Source organism: Eubalaena glacialis, chromosome 2 (genome assembly GCF_028564815.1).
Source record: "Eubalaena glacialis isolate mEubGla1 chromosome 2, mEubGla1.1.hap2.+ XY, whole genome shotgun sequence".
In the NCBI taxonomy this organism is placed as follows: domain Eukaryota; kingdom Metazoa; phylum Chordata; class Mammalia; order Artiodactyla; family Balaenidae; genus Eubalaena; species Eubalaena glacialis.
Window position 1 is genome coordinate 32346955 of NC_083717.1, and position 13030 is coordinate 32359984.

Genomic DNA, 13030 nt, shown 5'->3' on the forward strand with positions numbered 1-13030 from the left:
GCGCCAGATCACACAGTTTTGTAGGTCATGGCAAGAAGTTTGGGTTTAATTGCAGACCTGACAAAAAGTGATTGAGGGGTGTTAAGCAGGAGAGTAACAGTGCAGTGTGTGCTTTAAAACTATTTTTCAACTGCTGTATTACGAATAGATTTACTAATTCTCTGTGAACTGTCTGGTTTCTACAGAAAAGGAAACTTTCTCACTGAATTTCATATGTGTATGTTTAGTTGCTATACATATGTAAGTACAGCAGCATAGAGGATAAGCCATCTAAATAGTTGTCAGTGGAAACTACCGTAGCTTACCTAAATGACCCTTCTGTCTCCCAGCTGGTGGAAGTGAAGGGCCCCAGTGACCGTCTTTCGCAAAAGCAGATGATCTGGCTGGATGAGCTGCACCGGCTGGGGGCGGACGTGGAGGTCTGCCACGTGGCTGCAGTCGGAGCCAAGAGCAGGGGCCCCAACTGAGAGCTGTGGGCCAGGGAGCATCTGAGAGCGTCAGAAGCGTCAAGTGTCACTACATCTTATTTAATTTTGATTTTGTTGTTGTCGTAATAAACCTGGCAGTGTAAGGACTTATCACTGTACAGTGTCTGTGTATCACAAACCTCGGTATTGGCTTCAGTACACTCACTGATTCCACACAGCAGGTAATGAACTTTTAAAAAGGTCAAAACCTTGGTGGCCGTTTCAGGAGCTAGATGCATCTGACTTACAGGAAAGCTGGAAAACCCCCCAAAAGGAGATGATTCACAGCTTTGGGTCTTTTATAAAAGGAGCATACACAATGTTTCTCTCTAAAAAGTATATTGGAAATGGAGATTCCTTAATTTATCTATGTTTTTCTATACTGCCCTTACACATCTGGCTGCTAAAATTCTTGTTTTATGATTATCCAAGAAGGACATAAACAGATGAAACTCTGATTTCTTTAGGAATTAAGAAACAAATTCTCATTAACTTATTATTTCTGTCAGTGCTTGCTCTCGTTGGGCCTGTGTCACCAAAGGGAGGGACATTCGTTATCAAAGGCAGTTGTCCCTTTTCGTCCTTCTCCTTGGGAACATCCCTAATGACTAGAGGCAATTTCCTGTATACATACAGATCTCATTTTATTGTGCTTTGCAGATACTGCGTTTGTATAAATTGAAGGTCTGGGGCAGCCCTGTGTCGAGCGAGTCTATCAGCACCATTTTTCTAGCAGCATTTGCTCACTTCAGGTCTATGGGTCACATTTGGGTAATTCTCACCATATTTTAAACTTCTTCATCATCATTATATTTGTTATGGTATGACTTGCTGAAGGCTCAGATGATGGTTAGTATATTTTAGCAGGACAGTATTTTAAAATACTTCAAGGTAAGAACACTTTTTTTAGACATAATGCTACTGCACACTTAAAAGACTACAGTATAGTGGAAATATAACTTTTATATGCACTGGAAAGCCAGCAAATTCACATGACTTGCCTTATCGAGATAGATACTGGCTTTATTGTGGGGCTCTGGAACCGACCTGCAGTATCTCCAAGGTGTGCCGGTACAGGGCTGCCCGTCACTGTTGGAAGAGCCTTGGGCTGGGGAAGGTGGACGCAGGAAGGGGTTTATCAGAACGGTAGGCCCAGGCATGCCGGGCCAGGCTCCCGCTCCCAGAGACTAGTTCCAAGACCTTCTTAAGGAAATGGTACTCCCCAGCTTTTTAATTTGTTAAGTGGAAGGACGAGTTAGAGCCTGGTCCATGAACCCACATGGCCATGACAACAGCCAGTTGTGAACTGAGGTTAGAAATGTTACCGATCTCTGCCTTGCTTTACAGCAGACAGAGCGTCGCGTGGACGACACACGAGCACAGCTGAAGAAAATACCCTCGCTTCTTGATGCTCTGTGTTCTCGCAGGGGATTCATATTGACAACGAAGGCAACGATTCCTGTGAAAATTTTATTAGCAGTCAACACTTCCTTCACATTCACCACTGCTGAAAAGCAGGGTCTCTCACCTTCCTGCACATCCTACTTTAACCCAAGTCATAGTCAATTTTAGGCACAAAGGTTTTCATTTTCTCTCAAAATCAAGTTTTAACTGCTTGAGGTTACTACTACAGCAAGCAGATTTTGTTGAAGGACACATTGAATAGTTTTCACCCTCTGTTAGCACAGGTTAATATACTTTCTTAAATAAAGTTAGAAATTTTTGGTTTTAAAATTGGTTTCCATCACAAAACAACAGTAAGACATGGTACACCTTTAAGTCCGATCCTAGCGAGTCCGGAGCTGCCTGACGCCTGTGTGGCCCTCTGTCAGCACAGGCTCCGTGTCCGCGTCCAGAACCACATTCGGACTCTGTCCCCACACGTCCTCCGTGCCAGCAGCGTGCCAGGCAGCTCTGCAGGGGCCAGGACTCAAGGCTGTAATAGTTGTTTTTCATATTATGCACGATAAACTGTGGCACAATAATCATTATATAACAACTGTTCAGCAAAAATAAAACAAAAAACTATATTTTACTACATTTGATTATCGTACAAAAATATGCACATTTTCTATTTTAAAACAGTATTAATAGTACCTAATCATTTTTAAACTTGCAAGTTAACCAAAAAAAATTACTAAAAGGGTTGAAATAAATGTGAGAGGGAAGAAAGCTATAAAGAAGTAAATGCTCAATCCAAAAAAACAGTAACAAATTTAGAACGATTTGTAATAATAAAAAAAGCAGCCTAATGAAAAAGGAAGAAGAATTATTACACTTCCAGTGGCAGGATATGCTGTGGGGTTTTCAGGGGACCAGAGCTGGTTTCCAATCAAGGACTTTAAAACGTTTAATGGCAACAGTGCTATTTATATAAACTAAGAAAGCCCTTACTTTCTAGACAAGTTGGCAAAACACTGGGTTTATCCACACGATGGATTTCCTAAGACTGCATAGGAACTTCTGTCCCTGTAAGTCCAGAGACATTATCCAACCATTTTTAAAAGGCAAATAATTCAAATAGAAACATCTATTTGTTACATATAAAGGTAAAACACAGTTTTGAAAAAACTTGTTTTAGAAAAGGACATAAGCTAACTAGATACTTTACTATAAACGTTTTTTTAAAAGCTTAAGATGGCAGTTTAAGAAACTCTAAATAACAGCCACATTGAAGACATCCATCTTTTACACAGAAGTGAGGGGTGTCGGGGAGGCTGTGACCAGCATGGCCACAGTGAGCTCCAGCTCTGGCCCACAGCTTTGGCTCGGCTCTTGTGACACAACCTGAAAACGGGAATTTGAGACGAGAGCACACCTCTGTCTGCGCCTCGGAACACCTGTCACAGGTTGGGTGGGGCGGGCGCTCTCACCATTTGTTACAGTGGCAGTATTTTGAGAGAAGTCCGTTGTTACTCTCCTGTCCTCCCTTCCTAAGCACTAAGCACTCAGGTGACCTGACTCAAGACCTCATCACTGATTTCCAAGGGAAGGTGCCCCCGGGAGTGCTCCCCACTGGACTCTGACGGGGCCTCTACTTTGAGGGTGGGTGTCAGTGATGCTGCCGCACCGACCCGGACCCTGCTTCAGACCCGCTGTGTTTGGTGACTTTCAGAGGGATGTGTGCCTCGGGGGACTCCTGGCTGTCGGTATCATGCTGAGTGTGACCAGCCTCTTTCCAATGTGCAGTGGGACTTTGACACCCTAATTTAAAAAACAAATTGTTTTACTCTGTGTTCTTCATATCTTAATATTAATGTCAAAGGCACTTCTAAATTTAATTATCTATAGCAAATGCTTTTAAAGTCAGCAGTGCATATCATTTTAAAGTTAGTCCTAAGGAAACTCATGATTTTAAAACACAGTGATCTACGGTCCCAAAGTGATCTAAAATAAGTTACAGTGTGAGAACACACAACTCTCAGGTGAGCTCAACTAGAGATAATAGAAAGTGACCAGAAAAATACACAAATACCTACTAACGCCCACTGGGGGTTTACTGGATGCTTCGTGAAAACATACTAAACACTAATTTCTTAACTCTCCTGATGTCTGCTTCTCTGGGCTGCTAATCCAACTGAGGATCAGGGAACCTTTAGGAGGTGGTTGGAAAAATGGATGTAGACAAGATAAATGTCGCAGACAAAACCTGATTAGTTTGATCACAGTAATAAGATCGTGGGAATGTCTGCCTGCAAATGATCTAAAAATGAGCCAGACCTAGAATGATAGAAAGAGGACATAAATAACAAAAGTTACGCCTATCTTTTAAAAATATTGTGAAGGAAGCGTAATTCAACATGTTTTAAAGTATTAGTGCAAATTTCAACTGTTATTCTTACGTCTAGAACGATAAGAGCTTCAAACGCCTCGGCCAGCAGTTTTACTTCAGAGGAGAAGGTCTCTCGCTCCCTCAGAACGTTCAGAAAGCCACTCCGCCTCAGTCCTCGTTTGCTAGTGTCTCAGTAGATAACCATATTTTGGCCCCGCTTAAAAACTTGCCTAGCGGTGTCCCTGAAATGCTCCGTCTGCACAGACTGCCCACTGGGGAAAAGGGGAACGAGGAGGAGAGGAAGTCTGGTGTCCCCGGGGCGTCGTGCGGGCCGCCAGCGCGGAAGTACAGCCTGCTCTGGACCAGCTCGGGGCCGGGGGCTTCCGCGGGGCTGCCCTGGGGCTGCCGCAGCGCCCTGCCCAGCACGTCCACCTCGTCCGCCAGCAGGGAGACCTTGTGGAAGGCCGTGATGAAGCCCCCGCGCTGGATCTGGGCCTCGGGGACCCAGCGGAAGTAGCAGAGTTTCCACAGTTTGATGTGCATTCCGGAGAGAAGCGGCAGAATCACCCCGTGCAGGTCGGCCGGCTTGGAGAACCACTCTCGGAAGTACTGCTCCGCACCCCTGTCCTGGCTGTCGCTCTGCTCGGGGGGGTCTGGCTTTACTTTTAATATTAATGAATTTCTCCTGGGAAGTAACTCTTGGTCACTGATGATTCCATTCTTTAAGGAAGCTGGCATTCCTCTTAGTGTGGAGCTGTAGCTTTTCTGTACAGAAGAGAGATTTTAGCATTATTTTCCTGGAGCTTCCCTTTTTAGAAAGACAGTAGAAGTGTAATGGTAAATATAAACTCGAAATTAGGAAAAACTGGTAGAATTTCAACCTTAAAGAATATTTTGTTCCTTCCCTGGTAATACTTATTCCAATCCTCCTCCACTGGAGTTTAACACTTCTAGGCCTTGACTCTGCCTAGGCTGTAGCCTGCATGGGGGTGGGGGGAGATATAGCCTATCCATTATAGGCAGACCTCAGAGATACAGTGGGTTCGGTTCCAGACACCGGAGTAAAGCGAGTATCGCAATAAAACAAGTCACATGAATTTTTTGGTTTCCCAGTGCATACGTAAATTACGTTTCCAATATACTGTCATCTGTTAAGTGTGCAATAGCATTATGTCTAAAAAAAACTAGGTACATACCTTAATTTAAGCACTTTATTGCTAAAAAATGCGAACCATCATCTGAGCCCTCAGTGAGTTGTAATCTTTTTTCAATAGCAATGTCAAAGATCACTGATCACAGATCACCATCACTAATACAATAATAATGAAAAAACTTGAAATATTGTGAGAATTACCAAAATGTGGCACAGAGACACAAAGTGAGCAAACACTGCTGGAAAAATGGCACCGACGGATGAACGCAGGGTTCGCACAAACCTTCAATTTGTAAAAAATGCAGTATCTGCAAAGTGCAATAAAGCAAGTGCAGTAAAACGAGGTCTGCCTATAATTTGCTGAAGTGTGAATTTCTAAGATTTCTGGTCAGAAAAAAGCTAGACCTGCTGATTCTAGAACAGGCTGAGTGGACGGGCTTCAGGAGCAGGGCCCTGGGTGCAGGGCTGCAACTGTTGACTCCTGAGATGACGACCAGGGCTGTGTGGGCCTCAGACAGCAAGACGAAAAGTCGGGGTGGGGTCCTCTGAGTGAGGAAGTGAATGACCCCTCCAAACCTGCACTGGCAATGCTGTCATGGGAAGTGACTGGACTTTTAATACTGTGTTCTGAAAAAGATGTTTTTGGTTATGTGTGAGCAAATACCAGGTTTTTACTGTTAGTGCATTTCTATAACTTACCTTTGTCCGTTTAAAAGACTTCACAGAACCGTTTTGTACACAAGGCGTGCTCTTTCCAATGTAGAAGGGGTTGTGGAAAAGGGTGCGATCCTTTGCTGTAAACTGAAGAGACCAGTCCCAAACTGAGGGGAATTTTAAACCCTTTTCATCACCCAATTGGATATTTTTGCTTATAGCAAATTCCTGCAGAATAAAATATTTGAACATTTGTGAAAAGATGCCAAACTAAGATTTTCTCATAGTAAATTCATTTCTGGCGGTCATTCATCATCATACAAATGAACTCTTCTGAACGAGAGCGACTCCAATCCCACTGGAGCAGCACGCTCCGCTTCCCGAGAACAGACATTCCTGGCGCCTCGCACGGAGGAGCGCGCGGAGCCCTGCGCCGAGAGGGGAGCTGGGCCCCTGGGCAATGAGTGTGTTGGTGAGCATGACTTGTGAATGGAGTTCTCCCTGGTGCCACAGCCTGAATAAATCCATCTCCTTATACATCCACACCCCCAATCCTGAACAACGCATTTCTTCAGGATGCTCTGCATGATGCTTCAGCTCACAGAATGTCTGCTCTACTGTTGATTTGATGGAGCAGTTTCATGGATGAGGAATCCAGGCTCAGCACCTTCCCAGACCCGGGCCTGAGGATCCCACAGCTCACTGTGAGGGCAGCCCCCCTTCCTACAAAGTCTTCCTGAAGGCCCACGAGAGCTGTCCTTTCTGTCTCTCTCAGTGGTCACTGCAGCATTTGTTGGCTATACCCATTGCTCCAGATGTGGGTGAGACAGAACTTGTGGTTCTGGAAGGTTCCACCAGGGGCAACCAGAAGCTATAGATAGTTTCAAGTTTGGCTTGAGACCCTCCTTACTCATGGTTCTTCCTCTCAGTCAAGGAATTGGGACTAGAAACCAATGGTCCTAACGTAAAAGTGACTGCCACGCGGCATGAGAGTCCGAGCACATCCAGTAAGCAGCACCCAGAGAGAACCACAGTCTCGCGTCACGCCTACATTTCCTTTCTCAAATCCTTCTCCACAGGACTCCTGAAGAAAAATAATTTGCTTTGTACAACTTTTATTCTGCTGACCTAGGAAACAAATGTCCTGAAACAGGATCTTATCCATTACCCATTCAGACAGCCCAAATGTGAAAATATAAATACAAAAGCACGACATTTACGGCACTTAAAATGATTTACATCTTTCAATTGGCTTATTATGAACAATAAACATCAGAGAGAAATACATAAAATGCTCACTGATAAAAATGAAACAAGTTCAAGTTCCTGGATTTTTAACCAACTTTAAATAATTCCTTCAGAAATCACTGCTTAAAATGGTAGCTAAGACAGTTTAAATACACAGCTGATTGTACTTCAACGCTCTCTCAGTAAAGCAGTTCGCGCCGGCCACGGCGGGTGCCACTCACCGTGCTCTGCTGCACGCGCTGGTGTGGGGAGTTGAAGAGGAAGGTGCCAAACAGGGCCACACGGGTGCTGTCGTGCAGCACCGCCAGGTAGGTCTCGGAGAACTCGAAAGCTGCCGGGCACTGCTCCTGCAGCTGCCACGTGGCGTCCAGGAACAGCAGGAACACGGGAGCCTGGCGGACACACGTTGAAACGGGATTACTCAACGCTGCCCTTCAGTGTCCACATCTATTTCCAAACCTCTTGCTGATATGAAGGAAGAGATTAATAAGAAAACAGCGAGGCCTGAGCACTTGGCTCCGAAGCTGAGCGAAGGGTACGTGAGCGCATTAGACGGCCATGTCTAACCTAAGAACTAGGCTGGCCTGAGACGCATCACAGCCCTCCTCTGCCCGCCAAGTCCACCAAGCTGAAGTGGCAAAGTCAACAGACGGGCAGGGTGTGGCCATGTGAATGGGGGACAGTGAAATACGTGTTTCATGTGTTCCAGCTGATCCTGGAAACAATTCTTTAGAACATTTAAAACAAAACAAAAACCCAAAAAACCCCAAGACCAAGAAACAACTCTTTGGTGGACCCTGCAGACTCAGCATCCGGAAACCTTCCCAGAGTTTCAGAAAACAGCTGGCGTGGCCTCGGGGTCACGTGGTACACCCCCAAGTACAGCAGCTTACGACAGCTACTGTGACAGCGACTGCATCCTGCCCAGTGCTTCCCCGAGTCCTAGCGTTTCAGAAGTGAAGCATTCACTGTTGAGGTTTCCTCAGATGACAGAGACTGTTTTACATGAGACAGCACGCGTCAAAGTGTGCTCTCGGGAGCCACCCTGACCACAAGACACCTGCAGGGCCTGTCACAGCTCCACTAGGACCCCAGGCAGCCACCAACCCTGCAGCTCTTACAAAGATGCCCCCTCAACTTGCCATTCTTAACGTACGTGCCCCATTTTAAGACACTATGATATTCCAAAGCTGATTTTTCAAAATATCTAACATGCTTGTTGTCTGCTTGCAGAAGAGTTAATGCAGCATTTCTTCAAGCAGTTTTCAACTTAGAGAAATTCAACAGGCAACTTTTTAAGACTTTTATCTATATAGTTAAGAGAATCTTCATAAGTACCTCAACTTGGACTCTAATCCATGAGTCAGTCTTGGCCCAAGAAGCTAAGATGTACTGAAGGCAATACTTAAAAAGTCTCCTCATCTCTTTACGGATGGAGCATCTCTTCATATAACGAAAGGTTTTATCCTGTGCACACTGAAGGACTGATAATAGGCATGAAGGTTTTGTTACCTCTTTCTCCGATCTCTTTAAGTGGTTGCATCTGTCCAGGAATGGATATCCTGCCATGACCCACTCTTTCTGTATCAGACTCTGAAATCCAGTGATTGTCCTAAAATAGGGATCCAGCATCACTTGAACAAGAGAAGCTACAATACAGCTCAAGTCTCTTCCCTCCTCCTCTGTCAATAAGATGGAAAGAAAATGATTAGTACGTAGAAAAATGCTAAGAGAGAAAGGAAGGAAAGGCAAAGTATATACTTCAGTGTTCTGTGCCTGGGCGGCCTTCAAAATCACCCATGTTATGAAATTTCATTCAGGCCCAGCCACTCTAAAATATTACAAACTTTTAGATCAACTAAAGTAATGTTTAATGAGGAGATGGCCTTTTATCTATGAATGTTTTCCAGATAATTAGAAGCATATCCCTCACACTTTTTACATTTACATGATTTATGGTAGAAATCTTTCCAGAGTCCATTCTATTTCTGTGCCAAGGATATTAAATATCATGCAATCTTTCTACTGACAGCTTCATATGGTGACTCAGAGGTGAATGAGAGAAATGGAATTGTCCACCATCACCCAGAATGGTGGCAAATATTTCCCTCCCATCTTTTGTAGCTTCCTTTTTAATGAGGCCAGTAATTCTCTGATATCAAAGCCAGTCAAAGAAATCAGAAGGAAACTATCAAATAATATCCCTTATGATTAGATGTAAAAGTCATCAACAAAGTATAAGCAAGCCAAATTATCTCAGGAATGCAAGAATTTATCCTAAGAATGCAACGTTGGTTTAACATCTGACAAAGTAACACACCGTAATAAAAAAATAAAGGACAAAAATAACACAATCATCTCATTAGATGAATAAAAAGCATCTGTGTGATGAAAATCCAACATTCATTGTGGATAAAAACTCTTAGCAAACTAGGAATAGAAGGGAATATCAACCCGATAAGAGGAATCTACAAAAACCTACAACTAACATCATTCTTATTAGTGAAAGCCTGGATGCTTTCCTCCTAAGATGGGCAACAAGACAAGGACGTTTGCTCTTGTCACTTCTACTGCACATTGTCCTGGAAGCTTACACAGGGAAGTTAGGCAGGAAAAAGAAATCAAAGGCATCCAGATTGGAGAGGAAAAAGCAATAACTGTGTCTGCAGACAACACGTGTATGTACGTAAAAAAACCCCTAAGGTAATCCACAAAGGACTACTAGAACTAATGAATGAGTTTAGTAAGGTGGCAGGAATTCTACACACAATCACAACGAGTACACAAAAAACTTGAAAATGAAATTAAGAAAACAACTGTATTCACAATAGCATCAAAAATAAAATACTTACAGGGAGATTTAACAAAATAAGTGCCAGAGTTGTACACTAAAAACTTATAAAACACTGCTGACATGACATGAAAGAAAACCCAAATAAATGGAGAGACATTCATTTCATGGACTGGCAGATTGAATATTGTTAAGATGGCATTCTCCCCAATCTACAGGTTCAACATATTCCTATCAAAATCCCAATAGGATTTTTTGCTGATCCTAGAAGTTATACAGAAATGCAAAGGACCTAGAATAACCAAAACAATTTGAAAACAAAGTTGGAGGACTTACATGTCCTAATTTCAAAACATACTCTAAAGCTACAGCACTCAAGATAATGTGGTACTGGCGTACGGACAGACATAAAGATCAATGGAATAAAACTGAGAGTCCAAAAATAAAGAGCCAGTCAGCAGACCTTTGCCAAGGCATGTCAATAGAGAAAGAACAGTCTTGTCAATAAATGGTGCTGTGACAATTCAATAAACACACATGCAAAAAAAATGAATATAGACGTTTACCTCACATCATACACAAAAATTCATTCAAAGTGAATCATAGGCCTAAATGTAAGAGCTAAAACTATAAAATGTTTACAGAATAAAACGTGGGAGAAAGTCTTCATAACCTTGAATTAGGCAAACAGTTCTTACATATAACACCAAAGATGTGATTCATAAAAGAAAAAATGGATAAATTAGACTTCATCAAAATTTCAAAATTTGTGCTTCAAAAGTCATCAAGAAAGTGAAAAGACAAACCACAGACTAGGAGAAAATATTTGCAAATCTTATAAAGATACAAAGAACCTGTATCTAGAATTGTAAAGAATTCTTTGAACTCAATGATAAAACAACCTAACTGAAGAATAGACAAAAGATTTGGTATTTCACCAAAGTCAATACATGAACGGCCAATCAGCACATGATATGCATTAGGGAAATGCACATAAAAATTGCAATGAACTCCCACTTCACACTTACTAGAATGACTACACTCCTAACAGCAGACGATGAAGTGCAGAAACAAACCCTCACACACTACTGAGGGGAAGGGGAATTGGGTATGGTCACTTTAGAACACACTTTGGCAGTTTCTTACAAAGCTGAACATAAATGTACCATATAACTCAACAATTCTACTTCTAGGTATCTACCCAAAATAAAGAAAAACATATGTCCCCACAAAGACTTTTATGTGAATGTTAAAAGCAGCATAATTCATAACAGCCAGAAAGTGGAAGCAATCCAAATGTCCACCAACAAGTAAATGGATAAATAAAATGTGGTATTTACAACAATGGTACACTACTCAGAAATAAAAAGGAGCAAACTGCTGAGACATGCTACGTGAACGAACTTCAAAAACATGTATGTGAAATGAAAGAAGCCAGAGACAAAAGACCACATACTACATGATTCCATTTATATGAAACATCCAGAAAAAGCAAATCTAGAGAGACAGAAAGCAGATTAGTGCTTGCCCGGGGTTGGGACACAAGGAATCTTTTCGAGGTGAGAGAAAATTTCTAAAACTGGACTCTGTTTACTAAAAATTATTGAACTGCACATTCAGAACAGGTGCATTTTATAGTATGTACACTATACCTCAATAAACTGTTTAGAAAACACATTCTAAAATAAAGTGTTAGTAAAATGCAGGCTCAGCATCTCTTCTGAGGCATTTCACATGGCAACAAATGCATGAAGAAGTGTGCTAAGTAGGGTTCTGGAACAGGATGAGAACACCACTGGCTGCGAGAGGTGCGGGTTCTCAATGGCTGGCTCTGCATGTGTCTGTGAATTACATACGCGCTGCCGGCATGAGCTAAGGATTACTGGAAACAGTGACTTACTCTTCTTCTTTTCCCCCTAAGGCTTGTCTTGTCACTTTACTTTGTTAAAGTCAGTTGAATTTGACAGTTGGTAAAAATACTTCTGTAAGCTTCAGTAGCACAGCATATTCATGAACTATGCATGAATATATTATAAAATCAGGTAGCTTGTGGTTTATGAAACTTTATCCGTAAGCTTAAAAATGCTATTAGCTGTAAAGTTATTTAATATACAATTATTCTTTGCTTAACTGAAAGATTTTTTTTTTTATTGACATCTATTCCTACCCAACACTAGACAAAATTCACATTGCTGGCTACTCAGTTCAGTCCATTTCTTGATACCAAACTGTTTCTTTAAAGTCACAATCTAGCATGAGCCAGAGGCATTTCAACTAAAATTTGTATGAATCAGAAAGATAGCAAGATTAGAGAGAAAGGACGCTCTGCCGAGATTAATACTCTGTCTGAATCCAATGAGGGCTGTGACCCACCCTTGCCATAATACAGGAAGGCAGATTTAACACAGGGCAGAAAGTCTTGACTCCTTTCTGTTCTTCTGTCTGAGGTCTTTGTGCCACTGTTTAACAATGTGCGGGATCTGTAGTGTATCTATCTGGTGGCATGCAGTAAGTAGGAGATGGCTAAGATGCATGTAATTACTTGGGTGTGGATCCCCAGTCAAGATGGCTGGCCGGGGGACCAGTGTAGTCAGTAATGAATTACCTTGTAAGACTACAGACAGACGCTTGCTTTCCAGCATATACACAAGTTCTGCTGAATGTTTAAGGAATGCCCTGGAAAGAGAAACAGAAAAATACTGTTAAAGACCAAATTTCCACTACGAATATATTTTTTAAAGTACGTGAAGTCAAGCAAATCTGATCTTTCACGATACGTGTTTATATTCTCTATAACCTTTTGGAATTTCTTCAGTATTTATACGATTCATCAACAGAGTACAGTTTGATTTTTATATCAGGGAAATTCATTAACCTTTGTTGATTTACATGACATTCTTGACATCACCGAACTACAGAGACGGGGAAGAGATCAGTGGTTCCCA

The 13030-nt window shown here is 42.2% G+C and overlaps 2 protein-coding genes across 6 annotated transcripts in view; one reads left to right on the top strand and one right to left on the bottom strand.

Moving 5' to 3' along the window:
- FAN1 (FANCD2 and FANCI associated nuclease 1) overlaps positions 1-578 on the top strand; it is a 29580-nt gene extending 29002 nt beyond the window's left edge. For all 4 annotated transcript variants that reach the window (XM_061179754.1, XM_061179753.1, XM_061179757.1 and 1 more), the window contains one exon: positions 330-578. In XM_061179754.1, the coding sequence (XP_061035737.1) occupies positions 330-467 (138 nt within the window). In that variant the 3' untranslated portion in view covers positions 468-578. The remainder of the gene's footprint in view (positions 1-329) is intronic.
- Positions 579-1930: 1352 nt separating this feature from the next.
- MTMR10 (myotubularin related protein 10) overlaps positions 1931-13030 on the bottom strand; it is a 44562-nt gene continuing 33462 nt past the window's right edge. For both annotated transcript variants that reach the window (XM_061179758.1, XM_061179759.1), the window contains 5 exons: positions 12691-12761; positions 8807-8976; positions 7516-7686; positions 6092-6274; positions 1931-5004 (listed from right to left, as the gene is read on the bottom strand). In XM_061179758.1, coding sequence (XP_061035741.1) covers positions 4408-5004; positions 6092-6274; positions 7516-7686; positions 8807-8976; positions 12691-12761 — 1192 coding nt within the window. In that variant the 3' untranslated portion in view covers positions 1931-4407. The remainder of the gene's footprint in view (positions 5005-6091; positions 6275-7515; positions 7687-8806; positions 8977-12690; positions 12762-13030) is intronic.